The sequence below is a fragment of the Montipora foliosa genome, chromosome 6, assembly GCF_036669935.1.
Source record: "Montipora foliosa isolate CH-2021 chromosome 6, ASM3666993v2, whole genome shotgun sequence".
NCBI lineage: Eukaryota > Metazoa > Cnidaria > Anthozoa > Scleractinia > Acroporidae > Montipora > Montipora foliosa.
The window spans coordinates 30,301,207-30,326,206 of NC_090874.1; the positions used below are offsets into that span (position 1 = coordinate 30,301,207).

At 38.3% G+C, this 25,000-nt stretch overlaps 1 protein-coding gene across 1 annotated transcript in view; it reads right to left on the minus strand.

The window, feature by feature from the left end:
* LOC138007110 (fibroblast growth factor receptor 1-like) overlaps positions 1 to 25,000 on the minus strand; it is a 62,455-nt gene that overhangs the window by 31,418 nt on the left and 6,037 nt on the right. The window contains exons 3-7 of the mRNA XM_068853840.1: positions 14,173 to 14,568; positions 9,923 to 10,285; positions 8,875 to 9,039; positions 7,233 to 7,343; positions 3,001 to 3,179 (exon numbers count right to left, since the gene is read on the minus strand). Of these exons, the coding sequence (XP_068709941.1) occupies positions 3,001 to 3,179; positions 7,233 to 7,343; positions 8,875 to 9,039; positions 9,923 to 10,285; positions 14,173 to 14,568 (1,214 nt within the window). The remainder of the gene's footprint in view (positions 1 to 3,000; positions 3,180 to 7,232; positions 7,344 to 8,874; positions 9,040 to 9,922; positions 10,286 to 14,172; positions 14,569 to 25,000) is intronic.

Consider the following 25,000-nt stretch of genomic DNA (forward strand, 5'->3'; position numbering starts at 1 on the left):
TGCACAATATGAAAAATTTCTCCCACAGACACAAGTTGCATCTCTTAGTTACATTCGAAAAAGACCTAGCTTGTTTCACTTTCTGCCATCTAATGTCAGATGCAATGTTCCGACTCATCGACTAAGCTCCTATTTATTGAGCACTCTGTTCGACTCATCGACTAAGCTCCTATTTGTTGAGCACTCTGTTCGACTCATCGACTAAGCTCCTATTTGTTGAGCACTCTGTTCGACTCATCGACTATCACCATGGAGAAGATCAACCTGGGCTACTCAACCAAGAACATCCCACTGCCATCTAAAAGCGAGTACATGAAAGGGTTTATTGAAAAGACGGAACAATTCTTACGGCGAATGCGATGGAAGGCTTACTATTTTCTCAATCAGCAAAAAACATCAGCGAAGGAGACATACGGATTCAAATCGAAAAACTCCCCACCTAAAATCAACGAGCTGATATCCTTTGAAGAAGACATGTTAGACCTTATGCGGAACATTAAATTCAAGAACAACATAAAATCGAACTTCCAACGAAAACTAGATGCCGACATCAAAAGAAAAATCAAGAAACCTAACAGCCTTCTGATCCCTGCTGACAAAACCACAAATTATTACGAAATGAATATAACCGCTTACAACAAGTTAATCAAGGAGAATGTAACAAAAACCTACAAAAAATCAAGGAGCAAAGTTGTCCAAAAGTTGAACGCACAGTCTGCAAGAATAGCTGAACATCTCAAACTAGATGACCGCATCGATAAGCTAGCCGAAAAGGAAGCATTTCTAACTTTAAAAGATCACAAACCTGCATTCCACGACCACCCGACCTGCCGCTTAATCAATCCATCCAAATCTGAAATCGGAGCGATAAGCAAGCACATCCTTGATGATATCAACACGACCATCATCAATAAAACTAAAATCAACCAATGGAAAAACACATCCAGCGTTCTAAAATGGTTTAACGGCCTGCAACAAAAAGAAGTGCTATCTTTCATATGTTTTGACGTGTGTGATTTTTACCCGTCAATAACCGAGAAGCTACTCTGCAAAGCGCTGGGTTTCGCCAATAGTTACCGACCCATCAGCGCACATGAGCGCGACATAATAATCCACGCTAAAAGGTCACTGCTGTTCAGCGAAAATGTCCCATGGGAAAAGAAGACCTCTAACGACCGATTCGATGTCACCATGGGATCATTTGATGGAGCAGAAACATGCGAGCTGGTTGGTTGCTACATCTTATCACGCCTCACCGAAAAGTACAGAAATAGCATCGGTCTTTATCGCGATGATGGGCTGTCAGCATTCAATAAACCACCACAAGAGATCGAGAGAATTAAGAAAGATATCTGCCAAATTTTCCGTGATAATGACCTTAAAATCACAGTTAACCAAAGTCAATTTTTTAGATGTCACCCTCGACCTAAAAAGCGGAAAGCACTCACCATACACAAAAGAAGGAAACATACCGCTGTATGTACACAAGCAATCCAACCATCCACCTTCCATTCTAAGAAACATTCCCGAATCCATCAACAAGCGTCTTTCAGAAATTTCATCCGACAAAGATTGCTTTGACAACGCCAGAGGTGTGTACCAAGATGCGCTTAATAAAAGTGGCTACAAGTACAACCTGTCATACAAAGCGCCAACTCCTGATGCATCACGAAAGAGCAAGAACCGTCAAAGAAACATCACGTGGTTTAACAAAATTTAAAATGTAGAAACAAAAGTCGGTAAATGCTTCCTCCAACTAATTGATAAACATTTTCCTAAATCCAATCCACTACACAAAATCTTCAACCGAAACACTCTTAAGCTGAGCTACAGCTGTATGAGAAACATAAAAACCATCATCTCCAGCCACAACAAAGCCCAGATCAGTAAATCATCAAACCAATCAGAAAAAATCGATGACAACTGAAATTGCCGAGACAAGAATTCCTGCCCACTTGAGGGAAATTGTAACACCCGGAACATTGTCTACCAAGCAGAGGTCGTGACCTCACAGACAAAAGAGACATACATCGGTCTGTGTGACACAACATTCAAGGAGCGCTACAGAAACCATACATGTTCTTTCAGGCACGAGCGGTACAAAAATGTAACCAAGCTCAGCAAGTATATTTGGAGTCTAAAGGAACAGAACATCAATTATCAGATTAAGTGGAAAAAAGTAAAGCAAGCTAGGTCGTATTCTAATGCCAACAAAAAATGTAACCTTTGCCTATGGGAAAAATATTTCATAATTTGTAAGCCAGAAATGTCGACACTTAACCATAGAAACGAAATGACATCAACCTGTAGACATTCTAAGAAATTTCTGTTAAGTAGCGCGTTCACCTAAAATAGTCTTACCCGATCGTTTAGCGCTTTTGCCGTCCAATCACATCTTGACACGTTATGCTAGTAAGCATTGTTCCCCACTTTCAAATTTGTATATCTTTACATGTAACCGTTATTGTTGTCAGTTGCCTGATGATTGCTTCATTAGAAGCATGAAACTCCGAGTAGCAATTTATAAATGGTTTTGAACTAGTCTGACTCCAGAAATTCATCTTTATATATATAAATATATATATATATATATTTATATATATAAATATATATATACATTTAGAACACTGCATGCCCATTTGAACATATTATTTGGATATCTACATGTATGTATCTGTAATTAATTTCATGAAGTATATGTATAAAGTAAACTAGTACAGAAATATTTTTAAGATTATTATGATGGATTGCAAAAAATTGGTTTATTATCACTCAACAACTAATGCAGTCATTTAAGGTGTTGTTCAAAGCTTCAAAGCAAAGTCAGTTTGTATACCTTAATTGCTATCTTCCTTGCGGATGGAGATGATAAATTGGCTACATTTAGAATCTGTGTGAATTTCAGTATGATTTCCTACATAATCTCTGCACCTTACACTGTACATGAATTGTATGTACCTTTAATATTATGATCATAAATAAAAAAACAATTTTCAGTACCTTTTTAGAAGACAAGTAACTCATGCCTCTAGTGATTTGATATGCACTTGATAACAGATCTCTTAAAGTTAACAGTGGTTCCATGTCCCCAGTCACTTCTAACAGAGAAGGTCGATTAGTGCGAAGAAAGTCACGCAAATTACCCCGTGAACAGTACTCCACTATCAAAAATAATGGACCTGAAAATTCAAGAGTTGAATGCTGTTACAATGGGTCATAGATACAAGATCATCAGGTCTCATCTTTAACTCCTTTGTGATCTTATAACAAACCTAAGTATATAAATCATTTGCTTTGTGTCCCTCTGTGAACTGATAGAGTTGTTACTTTTTATGAATACTCCAGACATTCCAACCTCTAACGCCCCTTTTAAACGTCGCATTTTACATGTGCCGAATCTAATGCAAATGAGCGAAAACAATAGATTTGTCTCATTTGCATTAGATTCGGCACATGCAACGTTTCAAACAGGCCTTATGAAGGAAACAATTAAGGGGGTATTTTTGAGCCAAAGGCCCTCACACGAGCGCCTAAGGCACGAGTCTGTAGGGGGTCTCGGGGTATCCACCCCAGCAAATTTTGCACACTAACTTCTTAGTTTCTCTCAAGTGGCATTTCCTGCATTTTGACATATTTTTGTGGTATTCTGTAAGGTAGAAATACTTGTCCACCATTTTTGGAGCTGCTAAATGGAGTAAGACTGCTGGCCTTATGAGTTTGCACAACACGGGGTGTTCGCTGGAGAGACTGGGCGAGACATTACAGGATAAGAAGGGGAATTAACAATTTTTTTCTGCAAATTTTACCATTGAAAGATGACGAGTTAGTGATGTCAGAAATGTAAAAAAAAAGCAGGGTCCCCGACTTCGTTTTGGAGAGTGGACCCATCAAGTGAATTTAGTTAACTGTTGAGGTTCCTTGAAGAACAAGTTCACATTTAACGATTATAGTTTTATGGGCCTTGCAGCCTTAAGATGCCAGGATTCCTCGTCCCGAGGACATAAATCTTGAAATTTTTAAACTTCCCACATTGATTTTTTGTTCATTTTTGGACAATGTGGAGATAATTGTAAATAAAATCTGTTTCTGAAAAGAAAAGTAGGGGTCACCGAACATCCAAGATCATTAAATCCAAGCAAAGCTATAGCAATGGCTATCTGCCCTATCATTGTTCATTTTAGTACTTCGCACATGCACTCGATGCATGACGCGGCATGTGAATTTGCGTGCGCTGTAAGGATGCGCAGTAGCAATGGGCGCAAACATCCTTAATAGAAGAAGTATTTTTTTAACCCATTGACTCCCAGGGGTTCCCCATTGACGAGTAAAATAGTCTGGCGTTAGACAGAGTAAATTACTAAGTCTGTCCGGTTTCGGCCGGTTTGGATGTCAATGGGTTAATGGGGACATTTTCAGTGAGTTATTAATGAAGGATAGGAGCAAATTTCCAGAGGCCCAGATTCCCAGAGCGCCTCAAATCGGTCGGACACAAGAGCACAAGATGAAGGAAACGTTTTCCCATATAAACCCTACAAATCATTACATTGACTGAGCATTTGAATTATGTGTTTGGGTCGCCTGTGCAATAACATTAGCATAAGAGCAAAGGCTCACAAGTTTTTCAAGCAAATATCCTTGCCTCAGTCGAGTCTGTTTGCACGTTAGAGAAGGTTTCATGAATTCAAAGGTAAAGGCATTTCCAAGGATTAAGAGTACCGCACATGTATATCATATTAGGATATCTGGAACAGTTGACTCGGTCATAATTGAATTTGTTGGCAATGTTATGATTGATGTACATCAACTTTTTGTTCAATGATATAGTTTCACGTCAAATTATCCAGCATTTGAAATTTGCCTATCTCTGGCTGTCCAGGCACTTTCCACGCTCAGATTTTCGGCTCGGCCTCGCTTACATTTTACCTTTTGTTGAAATTTTTTTGGCGCCTAAAATACTTGAGCTGGCAACCAAATCTGAAACCTTAGGGGCCAGCTGGCCCGAGATATGTCCAGGTTTGACCCTAATTAGATGCACGCGGATTTCAATAAGCGTCACGAAGTGTCCCCTTGTTCTTCTCGCCAACTCTAATATCACTCGTGTCTTGGAATACAGACAATTTACATCACAGTCAAAGTGTCCACCAAATGCTGCTCTTTCAGTAAAGATTAACTGCTGCATTTACCCAAAGCTAAAAACAACACTAACCTTACGCTTACCTTATTGTTGCAAATAGGTAGCAAATGCTTTATACACTTAAAGGGACACTTCGTGTTGGATGTCAAAATTGGATGTGCATCTAATTAGGGTCAAACCTGGACATAAGTGGCTGGCCCCTAGGTTTCTTCCTGAAAGTCGAGAACTGTGAAGATTCTTTCTTTCATTTGCCTTTCCTGCATTTTCTATGCTACCGGGTATATATCTACTCACTAGAAATTGTTAAGGAAGCTTGCCAGAATTAATGTCCTAGATGTTAATTGTTCTGGTTTTTTCGTGAGCACTTCGTCAGGTTTAAGAAAAAAGTACAAATGTTCTTCTACAACGATCCGCTTCAAAGGCAAAACTGTGCCCTATCTTCAGTACCACGAAGACTACAGGGGCAGTTTTTTCCCAATAGAGCATTTTCACTCATGTGACCAGTGGCCATATTGGATTGCTGAAACATTATAAGGAAAGTATTTGCATGAAAATAGAGTTCTATTCCTGGAGGAATACCAACATGGCCGCCGTGACGTCATGTGAAAACGCTCTACATGTATAAGGACCTCCAAGCTGGAGAATAACACAATAGCCGTGGTCAAACTGTAGACTTTTTACCTCCAGTCGGTAAACTCGACTTGTTGTTTTTCAGTGTGACCGATTTTTCCCCACGTAATTTACCTTGGCGAAATTTTATTGTCTTGAGCTTGGATCATGAGAACAATAGATCTAGAGTTTCCCTTGACAGCTACCCCAAAGCGATAGCTAGGGAAAATCCAATTCCCAAGGTAAGACCAGGTATTAACCAATAAAAGCTCGTTGGTAAATGCATGCCTTAATGACACATCCGGACATACAACACTTTGTGAGGTCATCTAGTAAACCTTTTTGCTGCAAAGTACCGTATTTACCCGTGTATAAGTCGACCTTTTATGGCCTCAAAAGAAGCTCCAAAAATCGCCCTCGACTTATACACGGGTCAAAGATTTTGAGCCAAGTTCCAGCTAAGTAATTTATTCAAAATTAACATACCGGTAATAATGTTAACGTTGTCTTGGGCATAACGACGGCAGTGGACAAAAGCCGACGTAAAAGACTTCAAAACGAATGTAAGCAATTCCAGTTGAAATGAAAAAGGATTTGTCCAACTCTAAATGTTGAAGATACTCACAAGCACAAATATGAAATAGACACTGGAAATTTTCGTTTTCCAAAGGCAGAAAGCTCTAAAAGTCATTTCTGTTTCTTCGAATAACACACGATCATTCAACGGCTTAGTAACCTGGCGCAATACCTCGTGTTTGCGTGCAAGCATCGTCACTCGTGTTGCGTGAAAATGCTGGTTGGTAATGAATGTTTTTTATTCTTTATACAAACCTGGCAGATTTAAATGCTTTTGCAAACTTCGTATTGTTTAGTTTATGAGTTTTGTTTTGTTTGTCATTTGAGAAATTATAAGTCAAGGACCAATTAAATCTTGCACATTTTCGCATCGTTCCCAAGTTATTTTCAAAGATTGACTCCTGCTTCTGTGATGTTGCATTGTGCTTATCCTCTAAAGCCCTTTATCCTTGAACAACGAAACAGGTGAGTTTGAGGTTTACATGTTCGATTTTCTGAGAACTTTTTCGAAACTCAAAGACAAAATGCCCGCATATATAACACCTGTTTAACAACAAAACTATTAAGCGCTTGAGGCCCTGATTTTTTCGTGTATCCACATTTCCAGAAATCGAAGAATACAAGGTTAGTGTCCCATGAACATTTAACAAAGGAATTAAGAAATGGCGTTTTTTGCCATCAAAAATGGGGGGTCGACTTATACATGGGATCGACTTATACACGGGTAAATACGGTACTTCAAAGATCGAAGACGATAGCATAATTCAGAGCTAGAATGTATAAGTACTTGTTTTTGTTTGGAATTCAAAATTTCACTCCACTGTTGGGTCGATTTGGAATTCCATGTATTGGGATATGTTCTTAAAATAAATTAAATGCAGACAAAGCTGCATGTAACTGGGAGTATACATACCATGCACTGTGCAAGCTCCAAGAAAATTCACAATGTTTTTGTGAGTTCCAATCTCTTTCATTGTTTCCATTTCTGATATCAGGTCAGCTAACTCAACATCAGAAGCATTTTCTTTAAGACAAATGAAAACGAAAAGCTGGGTTAATAATATTGAATGGTGGACATCATAAATACTCACTTCATCAGGAAGGTTAACCAGAGCTTTGCAGTGATTTACTAAGGGAGAAAAATGATCTTATTTGCCAAAATACAATTCCACGAGACAACATCAATAGTAAATCAGTAATGATTGTTATAATGATGAAATGATATATGAAATGGATCATATATGAACAGCAGATATGAAATCAAGTGAAGCTACAATCCTCACATTTATGAACGCAATTTTTGCAATTGTGTAGAGAAGCCTGAAAAATTCAGGATTTCAACAGGGTTTGAACCTGTGACCTCGCAATACCAGTGCGACGCTCTAACCTGCGGATATGACTTCAAGTGAGAAACTTACATGTAGTTTTTAAGGTACAAAATTAATCAAAAACAAAAAGATCTCACGTGTCTTCAGGGAAATTTCCCTGAAAATTTCAGGGGAAGTTCGCCTTAAGTATGCTTCTCAAACAAATCCTGGCGAAAACGAATCCTGGCGAAAACGATAGAAGTTATAAATCTTCAAATTTTATGCTATTTCCAATATATCACAGTTGTAGCTTACACGTACATGTATGACCTTATTGTATTGAAGGATTTACTTAAGGTGGCTGGAACCAGTTTCACCACTTTAAAGAGACCTTCTTATTAGAAGTTTTATAACTACTATACTGATAACAGCTATGTTATGGTACATGTACCATATGAAACGCGAATTATGTTTGGAATTTAATGTAACTCTGAATTGGCTCCCAGGAATTTGTAAAAACTTTGCTGATAGTTCTAGCTCAGATTACTATAATTCTACAATAAAAAATGGGGGTCACTGAGTTCATTTTTGAGATATAAACAAGACAAAATATAGGGTATTTTTTAAAAGCTTTTGTGTTGCCATGGTAACCTATTATGTCAATAATGGACGCACTTTGTTAAGCAATCATTGATGTTTCATATGGTACCAAAACATTGCTTTTATGTGATACAGTGTTGTAGTGACAACCCTTCCAATAAAAAGGTCTCTTTAAAAGTAGTGACCCTGGTTCCTGCAACCCCAATAAGCAGAGTACATTGTAAAATAATAGTTCTGCCATTTAGATTAACTTAAAAATAAGTTTGTTTGTAAAAATGTAACTCTTCCTTGTACTTGTAAAGTGGAAAGTGTCCTAAATTAGCTGTGTAGCTAATTAACATGAAAAGTTATTACATAAAAAAACACCCTACATGTAAGTGATAATGTTGCATTGTGTTTTGTCATTAATTTTGTGAAACCACAATGGATGACACCAAAAGTCAATTTACCAGTAGAATAGTTCAATACCTGAGGGCAATTTACTAACTGGAAAAGCAGTCATCCCTATGCTGGTACTGTACAACTCCTCGTGTTTAAGGCAAATTCCCTTGCATGAATAAAATTTAAGTACATAAACAAGTAATCTGTTTATAGCAAGTCACTTATTGTAATGTACACTGTATAAACAAGGGCGTCAGATCTTTTAACCTTTTAACATTTTGACAGCAACAGTACAAGGTGTAGGCACTTTTGGCAGCTGGAAAGCTTCTGCTTTTGAGACATATCCAAATGCACCTTCTCCAGCTAACTCCTTTATGTCTATTAACTCCCTAGGAACCTCCCATTTCTCATCTAGTGGAAATTCAAACAGATCTGAAATGTTAAAAAAAATGATTAATAGAGTTTTTAGGGGTGACAAATGGTCGTTTGAAAACTGAGTATAAGAGCAATCTCATCAAATGTATACGCGCCTTCATAGAATCAAGGCTGTCTATTATCTCAATATGTTTTAAAGGGGCACAGTGTCATGCTAAATTTGCTGTTTTAAGGTCAAACCTGGGTAAAAATCTAAAATAATTAATACTTTAGCTTATACACATACAACATTCCTGACAACCCAGCTATGAGAAGATATGAATTGTATGTATAGCACATTTAATTTTTTGGCATCTTTCTGAAGACATGGTCTCCAAACTTGAAAAAACTGGCCAGTGTTTTTCAAGTTTCAACCCATTTCCATCCTCTCCATAGCTTCAGTGCACTTCAATGGTTATTGGCAACAAAACTATACAGCATTATGTTTTAGTCTTCAATGATGCAAAGACATCTTTTAGTGTTCTGAAGTTTGACTAAAATAGCGGTAGTGTGACAGTCTGCCCCTTTAAGGATGAAAGAACTTTTTCCGACCTCACAAAGTCTTCAATTGACCATGCATACACAACCCCCATTATTCAATAAATATTGTAGTTTGCAATAAAGAAAGCCAAGACCACTGTTAACATGAACAGATTATATAACACAAATACCAAAAAAAAGCTTTCAGTGAATATAAAATTATTTCAAAAATATGGACATAAAATATTTCTACTTCCTTCTGGTGTTGTGCACTTAATCAAGTCATTTTGGCTTAATTCCTCTCACAAAATACATGTCAGTAGTAGTTCAGGAGATGCCTTAATTCACTGGTACACTGTAATCTGCAATCAAAATCCACAGTAGCATTTACATGTATTGAAGTCTTAAACTCAAATCATACCATCTGCATAGGTTATAACAGTTCCAAAGGATCCTGCTGAGGATAACTGAGACCTGTAACTACTGTGCCTCTTTTGTACTTGTGAAATAGGCACATCTCGAGATGTAGCTGTCTGTCCATTTTGCTGCTTGACTTGAAGGGAATATTTGCTATTGTTCACTTCATTTGTCTCATTTGTCCATTGTAAGATCATTGGTAAGCTCTGATCTTTTGAACCCTTTTTTCTCCAAAGGAAGAAAAACATAACTACCACCAGAATGAATGCGATGATTCCTCCTATGCACCCCAAAATAACTTTGGTGCTTTGACTGAGCACTGGAGTATGCGATGAGGTACTGAAAAAAGCCACTGTTGCTGGAAAAGCTATAAAAAGTTAGACATTTGTGTAGTATATTAATTTGTATGGAATTTCGTTTTGGTGAACCACTTTAATAATATTATTATTATTTCCTAACGATGCTGGCTCATTTATGTTTAAGGAAAACACAAAATTACTACGACTGTATATAAAACTGAATTACATTGTATGAACAATTGAATCCATATGTTTTAAAGAAACACAGAAGGACACAATAACTCTTGGTTAAAAGATTGGTCATACAATATAAAACAATTAAGCAAGGATACTGTGCATGCAGTGGCAAGAGCACTAACCAATTGGACCCCTGGGAGTGAGGCTTAACAGATTTTACCCTGTCTAACATCAGACGATTTTGCTCATCAACTGGGTGTGTCTTAGGTGCCTGAGGAGTGAATGGGTTCACCAGTCAAAAAACTACTTTCCCTCCATTAATCCATAGGCCATTCCAGAATTGATGGTGTCAATCGACATTGACACCATCAGATGAAAGATAACATTGAGATTGGCCATCTGTCCAAGTTTGATGCTTTTTGGTCAAACAGCGCCCAAATTGATACAAACATCTCTAATTTTGAGGCTGTGTCCCCAAAAACCTTATTATAAACTATTTAAAAATTTATCAGATTTGGGACAACTGGAAAATCCTGTCATGGACCTACTATTTGGAAATGGTAAAATCACTAATTGGTCTGCCTATTCTTATGAACATTACAAAAATCATAAAACATTTTAAGACTTTATAATTATGGTTTCGGGGGAATGCGCCTTAAATTAGAGATGTTTGTACCGAAATTATGTTTTTAAGTCCATAACTTGATCTCTGTTCGACCTAAAAGCATAAATTCCGAAATGGCCTACTGACCCCTACTGTAGGAGGGAGACTTACTCTTTCCAACACCAGACGATTTTACTTGTCAACCAGGGGTGTCCTAGGGCCCCTGAGGAGTTAATGGGTTAAAGAGTCAAAACTATGTCCCCTCCATTAAATCCTGAACGTTACATGTAGGAGAGTGCTATGAAATGATCCACCTGTGATCAGGATACGGGATATTTAATAGGTAAAAAACATTGTAGGCATCCAGGATTTTTGACTGGGAGGAAGAGGGGGGGATACGGGATAATGTCTAAAGTAGGAATGCACTACGTATGTGTGGTTGTGCAGTATAAACTTGACAGTGTTTTTTTCCATAACTCAGGAGATTCAAGTTGTCCTTGCATAATATGTAGCTCTAATAGTACATGATATTCTTTTGGTATCGTAAATTTATCATTACAGTGGCATGGTAGATATCTTTGCTACAGTAAATACCTCCTGAGAAGGCATGTGGTTCAGTAAAATACTAAACCCAGAAAGATTGAAGAAAATAAAAGGAAATCGAGAAACATTTGGCTTCAAGGCTGACATTTTGATCATTAATTTTACAACTTCTTTTTCACCACAAGCTTAACCATGTACTCTGAGCTTCTGACAGCTTTCCAAGACCAATGTTCACTGAAGTTAAGCCCTTTCTGGCATGGTTTATGTACAGTTTCTGGATGGGGGAGGTCAAAATATGCGACTTGCTGTCAGGAACATATGACCAAAACTTCTATTTTAATGCTCAAAAATGCGAACTACATGTAAGCATGCAAGGTACAGATTTTGTTAGCCTGCTTAGCTTTATGCAAACCAAATATTGACGCAAAAGTAAATAAAGGAAGGAACTTTTAGGAAGTGTCGATCGAGAATAAAATAATTTGCCATCAGCAACAAAATTTGTGAGATGAAAACATCATAAATTTTGTGCCACCATCAGCGAAAAACGTTTCGGGAGATTTTTGTTGCGTTCAATTTTTCTATCGTACTTTTCGTCATACAAGTAAAATCACAAAATCGAAAGTGACATTGATTTTTATAGTGAGCTCCTATGATCAATTTACCTTGCGTGTTTAATTCTGACGACTCACGAAACAAAGGATGCATCTGTAACAAAATGACGGCTATAGACACCAGGTTTTTGTTAGTTAGCTTTTTTTTTCTTTCATGTGCAAATTAACACAAAGATCACAATCGCTGATGCTAGTCCAAGCTAATTAAGTACTGTATCAACTCAAGTTAACCCTTTCAGCCCGGATAGTGCCAAATGGCACTTATAGATTTTACTCTGTCTAACGCCAGACGATTTTACTCGTCAATGGGGAACCCCTCGGGGCTTAAAGGGTTAAACTCCTCCAAATGGGGTTAATGGTAATGGTAATGAATTTAATTTATCGCACATTTTCTATTAACATATATTCAAATGTGCTTTACAAGCAAGGGATCTACGGGTGAGATCGAACATCAGCATATATAGGTGCCGCTGGCAGCCGCTATCAGTCCATTAGCGATCTCGAGCTCACCCAGCACATGAATGAATGAAATGGACTACTATGTGGTGTAAGCGGTCTTAGAACTTTTGTTTAGACCTAATAAGAATACAGAAAGTATCCTAAACATGCATAAAAGCTAACCTTAGGCCTAATTAGGCCTTAACAAAAGTTTTAAGACAGCTCTCGGAACGTTTTGTGCGCTCTCATTTTCTGCGAGGCTTACACCACATAGTACTCATGAAATCCTCTACTCTTTACGAATAGTGTGTGGGTTTTTTTATGTCCCACTGCGTTGTGAACATTGAAGAGTTGCGAGACGGGGCCTACGGTTTATAGTCCTTATCCGAGACGACTTTAAAGTCTTAACCATTTGTGGATGTAATTACAAAGGCAGCACTTTCTCTTCAGTTATTTTAAGACCCTGAGTGTTGGTCTGGCTGGAGTCGAACTCACACCCTCCGCATGGCAGCCAGATGCTCAACCAACTGAGCCACCGGTGCGCAGTAGAAGGGGCCTTGGATGGGGGACCGCTGAGAAGTCCCTGTGATGGCGATAGCTAACTCGTTTTCTTTAACTTGATATACCGTAATTCCTTGTTTTGTTTGGCCGTCAAAAGCTATTTTCTTATTTTCTTTCTACAATACGTTAAAACGGCTGAACCAAACTGGTTCCCAAGAAATATTGGATTATTCGTTCTATGCAAAATACTTCTAATGGAGTATTTGTTCTATGGCAAAATACTTCTAATGAAGTAATTGTTCTATGCAAAATAATGTTCACAGTGGAACACATATACAGGTTCAACTGTAATTGACCAATTATTCCTCTTTATCCCTCTTTACCCCCGATCTTTAGCCTTTTTAAATGTCTGCCTGGCCTGAGTTGTCATTGCCATTTGTATTCATAAGAGCTAATCATGCAAAGGCCGTTTTGACACCCAACAAAAACAATGCAGACCTGTCAACCCCCAAAAGACCAAAGACCTGCACATCAAGGTAAAAAAACCTGGCGATTTTGGAAAAAACCTGGAGATTTACCGACGGTGTAAAAAAGAATAAAAACCAGTTCATCAAAATAAAGTTTTTGTTTTCATTGTTTTCCGCCATTTTGACAAAGTGGAAGAAACGCAACTAGATGTTAACTAGTAACAACAACCTTATTTGGCATTTGTCTTCTAAATATGGTTGTGAGGTTCATATCTTGTCTCTGCAAAAATTGGCACCAGAAAATCAATTTTACAAGGTAGAAATGAAAATATTTAAGGAAAATGTATTCCATCAGCCTGTCAATCTGTTTACCGTGAAATTTTTGTGCGTCATTGTGAGACTGTGAGATTGCCCTAAAAACCATGAGACTTGAGAGGTCTCACAACCTCTAGGTGGGACGTTATTTCAAAGGTTACTTATTGAAAAATTTTAAAATAGTTATTGGAAAGATCATGATAATAGAGTTTATGTTAGAGTCCGATGTGGTGACAGGTGGCTATTGACAGTATGGTTGTTCCTGTCAGGTGTTACTTATTTTTAAATCAATTACCCACCTGAACTTGAAGTAGTAGTAATAACTGTAAGAAAGGCACTGCTGAAAGCTCTGCCATGTTGATTGCATACAACACATGAGTACAATCCTGTGTCCTTCAGGGTAACATTGTGTATTGAAAGGTATGACCAATGGATACCAGTATCATCTGCAGTACTTGGCATAATTGAAAACTTTGAGTTTTCTGATTCAATTATTGTGAAGTTGCCATTATCAAGGTCTAGTGCAGAGTTCATGAAATTATCATCCTTCCATTTTATCCAGTCAAACTGAAGTCCTGCCAAACCTGCTCCAACTATTTCCTGTTTGCAAGTAAATTTAGCTGCACCATTCTCTGAAACACTTACGTTCACAAGTTCCTTCTTTGAGATTCTTGGAGCAAATTTGTTACTTGTACCTAAAATAACAAAATGACATAATGTCTACATAATGAATGATTATGCACTTGTAGGACTTTTCACGAATCCACATGGGCCGCGGGGTTGTAGGAATCCCACAATTATTACAATAAGCCAATTAAACAATTAATGTAGACCTTATTTTTGTGAAATCATCATTATTTTACAGGTTGCTTTTTCCAGTTTATTAGCCAAAGCTATACTATTAAGCATGGTTCTCACTATTGATGACAGCAGAAGCACAAGTAGGAGATGTTTCACAAATATTCAGGCCATATGCAACAAATTGGCCTGCTCTCAAATGAGTGGCGTCATAGATCAGTTGGTAAGAGCACTGCAGCAGCATCACAGAGGTCATGGGTTGGAATCCTGTTAAAGTCACCTGAATTTTTCAGGTGGCTATTGCTTAAATTGTCATTTCTCCAATTCACCTCCAAAACGCACTTCACAAACATTTGTCAACCAAAGACAAACTTTCCTCACTTTCCGTTATTGTTTGGAAAACTGCCTTCAGTTTGTAACCATGTGTTTATCCTTGCAGGAAAAATATGACATCATTACAGGAATTTGTAAGAATTAATTGTAGGACTCTGGGAGGAATCTACATGTACTACCATATATGGTGATCGAATGGAAATATTCAATATAAGTATCACCCAACTAGTGGACTAATGCAAATCCTGCATTTTGATTGGCTACGCTACTAGAGGACTATTAGTAATAGTCCTCGAGTAGCGAAAAGCGTGAAGCTTTCTCTCATTTTGTTCCCAAATAAATATTTCTTCAACTTGCATTTACTAACTTTATTATTGACTTTTCTGTCTCACTAGTTGGGTGATACTAAAACAATTAGACCCTTCGCCCTCAAGGGCCACAGGTCAATAGCCCATTCGCCTTCTCACCTCATGGGCTATTGACCTGTAGCACTTGCGGGCTATGGGTCTAATTGTTAAATAGACCCTTCTCCAAAATGGCGCTGACCGAGGGAGGTCTGGAAACTGGGGTATAGATTGTTTTGCTGTGTGCGAGTCCTTGAACAACCAAAAATGCTGCATAATTATTGTGTCTCCTTTTGCAGTACTACCTCGAAGAAGAACAAAAACCTTCCATTTCATCGTTTTGCTAAGAAAAAAGAGCAAAAAGAGCTGTGGATTAGCAAAATTCGCCAAGACGAAGGAGAATATTTTACTGTTATCAGCAATACACGGGTCTGCTTGACGCATTTTCGGAGGATTACACCATGAGCCTGGATGGGAAAGGAAGAAGGACTGTCTTGAGAAAAGGTGCTGTGCCGTCAGTGTTTCAGTGGACTGACAAAAAGCGATCTCGGAGTACTTTAGCAAGCAAAGGCAAACGCAAAGGTGGAACTTTGGAGGTACCACGTAAGAAACGGCACTGAAAGAATTGTGAACGCTGCGAAAGAAAACGTGCTGTCATAGACAAACTGGAAACTGATCTTCAAAACAAAAATGCGCAATTGAAAGACCTTACTGAAAACGTCGAGTATTTGGAAAAGGAGAAGCAAGACCGAGAGGAGGAAATTAATTGCCAGTGCCTCCATGGGGGATAAACACGTGTGTTTTTCTGTTGAAAACTTTCACAACCAAGACAAATTAATTTGATTTTACACAGGTATTGTTAACTGGAATGTGTTTTACAATTGTTTAACTTCATTGAAGATAGGTGTAAGGATCTGAAATACTGGAGGTCGGATATCAAGGTGGATGAAAATCACCAACAACAGCTGCAACAAGGGGGACCTCGCAGCCTGCCGATTCTTGATCAGTATTTTTTAACTCTTGTGAGATTGAGACATGCCTTCCCAGAGGAACACCTAGCATATCTTTTCTATAGGTCAACAGTTTCAAGAGTGTTCCATTCTTAGATTAACTTACTTTACTTTGAATTGGGATCTCTTCCCATCTCACAAAGCAAGGATTTGACCTGGGAAACTAATATACCAGTCACCTTCAAAGAAAAGTACTCAGCTACTAGAAGCATTCTTGACTGTACAGAAATCAAAATCTGCAAGCCATCATCCTTGAAGACTCCAAGCCAGTGTTTTTCTTGTTACAAAAACACAACAACTGCCAAGGGATTGCTAGGAATTAGTATCCTTGAGCTGTTGGAAGAAGGAGATGAGTGCATGACAGACAAAGGATTTAACATCAAGGATCTACTGGTCAGGAGCCATGGAGGAGAAGTTGAAAATACACAATCAATAGCTAGTGTCTGCATCCACGTAGAAAGCACCATTAGTAGAATCAAGATGTATAAACTCATTTCCAATGTTGTGCCCTTGTCCCTTTCAGGGCTTTTAAATCAGATTTGACTTTTGGACAGTGTGTGGTATGTTGCTGCTATTTCAGGCCCCAATTATCAACCAAGAAAGTGCAGAAGATTGAATATGCTTTAAATGAGTAAAATTTTAACCGTTTATTATCATCATCATCATCATCATCATCATCATCATTATTAATTATTGTTATTGTTATTGTTATTGTTATTGTTATTATTATAAAGTTTCAGCATCATGTTCAGGCTGTTTTCATTGCCGTCCTTTGTTCTGTTAGGCGAGTCATAACAAATGACCAATTAGGCTAACAGAATTATCTCTTCTTCACATTTCCAATACTTTCCTCAATATCCTTGCAGTTCCCAACAAGGCAGTTTTTTGCACTACTCCAACATTGAATGGCATCCCTAGCTTTCCAATCCACCTATCAAATCCTTTGGTGACACTTACAAGGGCTCGTAGCTATCACTACAGGTACGACTTCTACCATTTTGAGTTTCCACAGTCTTCCAATCTCTCTTTTCAAGTCCTGGTATTTTTCAATCTTTCTTGTCAAATATTACAATTATGTCTGGTCTTCTTGCCTCAGCTAGCTATCACATTAAAGTCACACTGAACATTGATATATCCCACAAAACTTTGTCTTCTTCATTTTCAACTACAAACTGTACTCCTTCTAGGACATGTTCATACCACTTTTCCGTATGCTCCAACCCATTCTTCTTACAAAAATCCTAATAGACTTTCTTTGCTACATGTACATTGTCGTGTCATCTCTTATATTCTTTCTGAGCCAATTTCTCACATTCACATACTAAGTGTTGCATGCTTTCACATATTCTATCAGTTTTTGAAATTCTCCACTCGTTAAAGTATCTTCCATATTGACTGTCTCAGCTGCATAAACTCCCTTAATGAGGTTTATTCTTTAGAATTGGCAACATAAAAACCCAAACTATTTTCTTCTTCTCTAACACAACACTCCACACTCATCAGGCCTCTACCTCATTTTTCTGTGGTAACTCAGAAAAAGATCCGTCACTTTATCAAGCGCTACTGCAATGATTTGGACATCAAACTAGTTTTTTACTCCTTTAAGATAGGCAACTTGCTTGGTGTGAAAGACCATATCCCTGGCGGGCTTCGTTCACGTGTGGTTTATAAGTTTGTATGTGCAGGCTGTAATGCCTGTTATGTCGGCGAAACAACCCGGCATTTTTCCACACGTGTGCGTGAGCACTTAGACGGTGATAGGGCCTCTCACATTTTCAAACACCTACAGAATTCTGAACAATGTCGCGCCCTGTCTTCAGGGGAATGTTTCCATATTTTAGATCATGCCTCTACGACTTTTCAACTCAAGATAAAAGAAGCTTTTCATATTCAAAGAGAACAACCTTCTCTTAATCAACAACTGCATCACGTTAATCTTAAACTACCCTTTTAATTCTCACATTGTCACGTTTTATGTACATTCCGTTGTTACTGGCAAAATTAGCACTTTTTCCGACTTACAAATTCAACTTAACGCTTTGTACATTAATCAACTGAAGATGACAGATGTTTCTGTCAAAACATGTCTTGTACTTTCAAAAGTTTTGTCGTTTTCTTTAAATTTCTGACTTGCCTGCTGATATCAAGATACTTTGAAAACATTATTATTATTACTATTATTATTATTATTATTATTATTATTATTATTATTAGTATTATCATTGTTAAGAGATACGAACATGTTCATTTTTCCCTGTAGTTTTACAATAACATGACTGCACATTGTAGTCAAGTTCTTCTGTTACTGTATGTGTTTTTTCTCTTCTGTGCTTTGTCTATTTACTTTCTTCATACATAAGGCAAACAGTGAGAAACATATAGTTCATGAACTTTTGAAGCAAGGTTGTGAAAGACTCCAGAATCAAACTCAATTTTTTCTACGAACAGATTTTGTGACCCCCCTTTTGAATGGATACAGATTTTGCTCCATAACAACCCAGAAATCCCCATTAGGCCTTGAAGTTGAAAGAAAACTTGTGGTTACGTTTGAGTCTTATAGCACCATTAATATTTTCAATATACATGTATTGCTAGCACTAATCACCCTTACTTGCAGTCGAGGACTGAATTGCGAAGGGCGCGGCTCACGACATCGGGCTGAAAGCATACAAAGGCGCCTCTGGCTGCCGCTATAGTTTTTACAGTCCATGTTGTGATGTCGGAGCACAGCACCACAGCTAGACGTTAATTAGCTGTGAGTCGATTTTGTTGAGGGAGGAAAACCGGAGTAACCTAAGAAAAACCCTCGAGTCAGGTTGAGATCGACTGAAACTCAGCCCACATGCTGGCCGAGGCCAGAATTGAACCCCGGCGTGCAGTGGTGGGAGGCCCGATAGATACATGTAACCACTAAGCCACCCTGACTCCTGACTCCTGATTTCGCCGTCGTCTGACTCCTGATTTCGTCTCTATAAATACAAAAGTCTCTTCTCAGGTTTAAGCATTCATCAATGGACTGTCCCCTCAATGAAAAAAAACTCTTAATTTCCAGAATACCAACAGATGGACTTTCATTAGGATCATAAATAATTCCATCAGGTGAGCATCCCATCCAGTAAATATCAGGATGAACCAGCAAGCCACATTTGAGGTCCTGTCAACTCCTTAAACTCTTTTACAACTGTTGGTTCCATATCTAATCCATATTTCACGGCCTGAGTCTGCACCTTTATTAGTGCAAATACGGGTAGACTATGTAAGAATTTGTCATTTATTGGGGCTTTTCTAGAAACAACATCTCCAAATCTTCAGGCAGTGATTCTAAATGCCCGCTCTTGATACCAAGCAGAGCAGCTCAACTGACTTCTCGTGTTTTTTTCAATATCTGCAATGGCCTTTTCTGGAGATGCTTGCTAGAAACGCTTTCTCTTCATCTGGAAGGGAAGGTGGTGGGCCTTTTCTTACATCTTCCGGTATACTAATTATTTGTACAGGGAAGTCAAACACTGCCTCTAGGTCTTCACTATAAATAGTCTCTACTACGCTACGGGATAGACATCTCTTAACTGATTTGCCAACGGACTTCCCTTTAAGAAATTTCCCCATGGAAGAGACTGGTACTTTGCAGAATTCGAGTATTGGAGCCAAGAAGCATAAGTGGTAGGGCTGTTAACAGCTGAGATATTCTCTCCATGTTTTTTAATATCTGTCTCTGTAATAACTCGTTGCTCGACGGGTTGGATCATATAGATACTCTTGTACAGTCTTTGGTGCCATCTTTTTGTTAGTGTACTGTTTGTATCAACAACCTCGCCATTACCATGAGTATGAGGACCTACTCTAAGAAGTACCACCATAAAAGAGATGGACGAAAATGATCTCACTTTCATAATCTCCAGAGAATATATTTTCTGTTTCATCCTCTTTCTAGCAATTTCTGTAAGTTAAAGTTTTTACCACAAGGAAAAAATCTATAAAAAAACAGAAGAGCTACCATTGCAAGTCTCATTTGGAGGACATTACAGCTGTCAAGGTAACAGAAAGCACACCTATCCATGGGACCTCCTGTCAGAAAAAATTATCCAAGGCAGATTTTCTCACAAGAACCTCTTATTGTCATTATCAACAAGGAAGTCAAGCTGATCTGTCCACTACTTCCGTTAATACACATATCCCCCAAAGCTTGACAAACAAAAAGCCTCATATATGTACATCACCCCACAAATGCAAAATGACATGAAACTCTGCAACAAGCCGGTCTTGATTTTTCAAGCTTCTCCTTTTTCTCTCTTCAAGTTAGTAGATAGTGCTAAACAGCTCACATGTAGCTGTTAGGACCGGTGCAAGGCTCGAAATAAAAAAAATCAAGGCAGCCAAACCCCTGAATTAGGTTGCCCTGACAAATCCTTGGTTGCCTATTAGCAAACGCCCAACAATTAAAGGCGCTGTGAAATGTTTCATGCAACTTGTCTTGCAATGTTTTGGTGACAGTTTTGTGGCGGGACAAGTTGCACAATCTTTACACATGTACAGTGTAACATACCCAGCAACAGCCAAAATCGTAGTGAGGCAAGGTTGCAAGAGCCGTTGCCAAAAGTAAAGTTTGTCTTGCAACAATTTTGGCGGTTGCAGGGTATTCAATTTTCTCAGGATGTCAGGATGTTTGTCATCTGCTGATCATATCGTTAATAATGCTTCTGGGTGTGATCCTGTAACATTGCATCACTGTGCCATCTTTAGTGACGTATGCATTAAGAAACCACCGCCAGTTAGTGTGGTCACTCGTTGTGGTAAGCTTAAGGGAATTGATATGGAAGATTTTCTGATGAAATTGTTAGTTCTCTATTAAGAACACCTGCTAATGATCTTAGTTCTTTAGTTCAACAATATAACTCTGTGCCCTCGATCTTCTGTGCTGGATTCTCGTGCACCATGTATTGACAATGTTGTCACTAAATGCCCATCACCACCCTGGTATTCAACAGTAATCAAAGCTGGAAAATTAAGGCTAAACGTTGTAAGTTAGAGCAAAGATGGCGCAAGTCTCATTGTGTACAGTGGCCCACAAGGGACATGCTGCAAATTGAAGAGTTGCTGCAAATTTACAAAACGAGTTACTGCAAATTAAACATCAAAAGTATGCGCATGCACTGAAGGAAGGGCAGGTACAAAACACAGGTCACAGGTCATTGTTTTAACAATACAGAACGTATCCTAAACATCCATTAAAGCTGACCTTAGGTCCAATTAGGCCTAATGTTAGCATTTGTAAACAGTTAGAGTTGTTTCTGTATTGGTAAAACAATGACCTGTGTTATGTACCTGTCCTTCGTTTTGTGCGTGCACACTTTTGATGTTTTAATTTGCAGCAACATTCTTTTAATTTGCAGTAACTCTTTTAAATTTGCAGCAACTTCATTTAATTTGCAGCAACTTTATTTTACTTGCAGCACCTTTTTTAATTTATAGCAACTTTATTTTATTTGCAGCAACTCTTTAATTTGCAGCATGACCCTTATGGGCCACGGTAGTACTGCAATGCTGTGTAGTGAAAACATATAGAATCTACCAGTGCTTGGAAAAACCAAAGCGTGGAAACAGCCCTATTAAGAGTTCAAAAAAATATCCTCGTAATTGCCATAGATAATCAGTGCTCCATCATCTTAGAGGTACTTGATTTGTCAGCAGCCTTTGATACTGTCAACCATCGCATCCTACTGAAAAGGCTTGCAACAAGATTTGGCATTGGTGGGCTTGCGCTGAAATGGTTCAGGTCATATATTTGTCTAATCGCAAGTCATTAATTTTGTTAGTGTTGAGGGTACTGAATCTACTTCTCGTAGTTTTAACTGTGGTGTGCCACTGAAGGCTCCGTGTTGGGGCCATGCAGTTCTCTTTATGTTGTACACCGAAATTGAAAATGGAAGTATGTGACTGAAATCGACAGGTGGATGATGTAGAATAGACTGAAGATCTTCTGAAGTTCTTCTACTCTCTTCTTCCTATAATTGTCCCAGGCCTCCTATTGACTCTTTAGAAATTGCTGGTCATAGATCGTATATTTTCTACAAAAGCACATAATGTAGGTGTTATCCTAGACAAGGATTATGTCTCTTGAACACTATGTTGCTGCTCTTTGTAAATCCTGCTTTTTTCATTTAAGGTACATTTGCAAAATTAGGAAACATATCAGCGTTAAGGCTTGTGAGACACTTATCCATGCATTCATTTCTTCTAAATTAGATTTCCGCAACTCCCTTCTTCGTGGCCTGTCCAAATCTTCGGAGCAAAAGCTACAACTGGTACAGAATGCTGCAGCCAGTCCTCACTTTTTCTCACTAATCCGAACATATTTAACTCTGGACAATTTCTGCATTGCCTACATTGGCTACCCATTGAACAAAGAAGTCAATATAAGATTTTACTTCTTACTCAAAATTCACAATAACTGTGCATCATCTTATTTGTCTGAGTTAATCAAACCTTATAGACCTTCAAGGACTCTAAGGTCACCTGGCCTCTATCTTGTGTCTAAGCCCTCTAGTATTCTCAACTCTTATGGAAAGAGAGGTTTCTCTTGCGCCGCCCCTGAGCTGTGAAATTCACTCCCTCCCTATATCAGATCATGTTCTTCTATATCTACATGTATAATCAAAGGCTTACTTAAAACCTGGCTTTTCAAACAAGTATATCCTGACTAGTTATTGCCATTGCGTTACTACATGAATTTATGATATGTACATTACCACCTGAAAGTATTGACCCCTCGGGACGAGGTAATACCTCGTCTTTGCTGCGGGTAGTAGTCGCGCGCCACCGAGGTGTGCAAATTTTTTTCCCTTGGTAAAACCGAGGTGCAATTTGCCGCGGGAAATTTGTCCTTTTTTATTAAAACTGTTCTTCCCCTGACGATCCACTCTGGTACATTCCCTTGACATATACAGTCTTGCAAGCATTCTCCAATCTAGAGTGCAATCCTGTCACTTTCTTAAACCAGATCCCCTGAACAAGATTGGGGCCGGCTGCCTTCCAGTTTACCATCTTGCTCTCTCTATTTCTAATATCCTCCGCAGTGATGCTGATACATATCTTCTTGCACCTCTGTTGTACTGAACTCCACCTCTACATCCTCTAGCCAAGATGCTCTCTCATTGTCACCGACTTCCTCCGACCAGATCTTGCTCCAAAAGGAGTTTGCTTCTGTGGGATCAGGTAACACCGTTTCTCCTCATTCCTTTCCATCTAGTGTTCTGTAGAACAGCTTCTGATTGGTTCTAAACAGGTGGTTCTGGTCTCTCGTCGTATCTTTTGATCTTAACTTCACGTGCCTTGATCTTCTGTTTCAACATGCCTAAGACACACGAAGTGCCCCTTTCCTCAAGATCACATTTTCTGTTCAACCTTTCCCTCTCTCTTTGTTTCAGTCTCATGTTTCCTCTTCGGACCTCCTAAATCTTGCTCAGGTGTTTTTGCCAATTGTTTCCCCTTAATCCTTCTCTTCCAGAATGGCTCTAATTCAGTTCTTCTCCCTTTCCTCCTTTTTATCATTCCCATTCTTTCTGTAGTAACATATGCAGCTACATACATTAAAGAAATCAGTTCAGTGATGTTTCTTTGTTATGGAAAGAACCCAGCTAAATGCAGCGAATGAGTAGTAAAGTTAAAAAATTGCGAATGAATGTGGAATAACTTTCTCGGAAATACGCCTATTTCTCGAGAACCACTCGTTAAAATTTAACGAGATTGGCACGAAAATACTTTAAGAAATAAGTAACTCGAGTATTGAAAAAACTGAACTTTAACAGAGGAAATTGTAGATATTCCAGTGAACCTTCAACAAGGGATAATTAAAGATCTCTCAGTCAAATTATTATTAAAATAGACTAAGTGTTAACTTGTGAGCATCATTACAAGCTTGTTGCATGTGGCCAGATTTTCTTAAAGGTCTCTTTATATTTATTCATGTGTTGTTATAACTTGTTTGCTACATGTACCATTCTTGGCGACCAAAGGATCAAGGGTTTTAAAGGTAAATGAAACAAAGGTAACAAAAACTGTACAATGTATTCTGCCACCTTATTACACTTGGGTCACTTAGTATCAGTTAACATACATCAAATTTTTGGAGGGGGAAGACAATTGTGCTTTTTTGAGTCCTTCAGGTTTTGCTGTGTGGAAGGTAATGTGCCCCATGTCACCGTAGATAACATTTAATACAGTGGATGAGATACTGATAGACGGAGATACTGTGTATTTCAAAGCTTTTCAAAAACAAACTATACTGGTAGATGCTGAGACACACTCCACACTTGACTTATCTACCTGATCAAGCTTGTTGGCCAGCTGATGTCGAATCAAACCAATCGACCACTGAGGCAAATAAATCAAACAAAATGCTCATTGATCAAGCACATAGAAGTGACCAAATGTTTTCTTATTTGATTCACATGCATGCAATTGTTTGGGTATGCCTTATGTAAAGGGTACTGCTGTTATGATGAAATGTGTTGATATCTTTAAATCAGAGCAAAATTTATTGTCTTTCACTTGAATTAAATATTCAATTATTTGAAGTTGTACCAGTTGAAATTTGCAAAACAAATACTCTGATCAAGTATCACAATGGTTAGATTTCTCCGTAC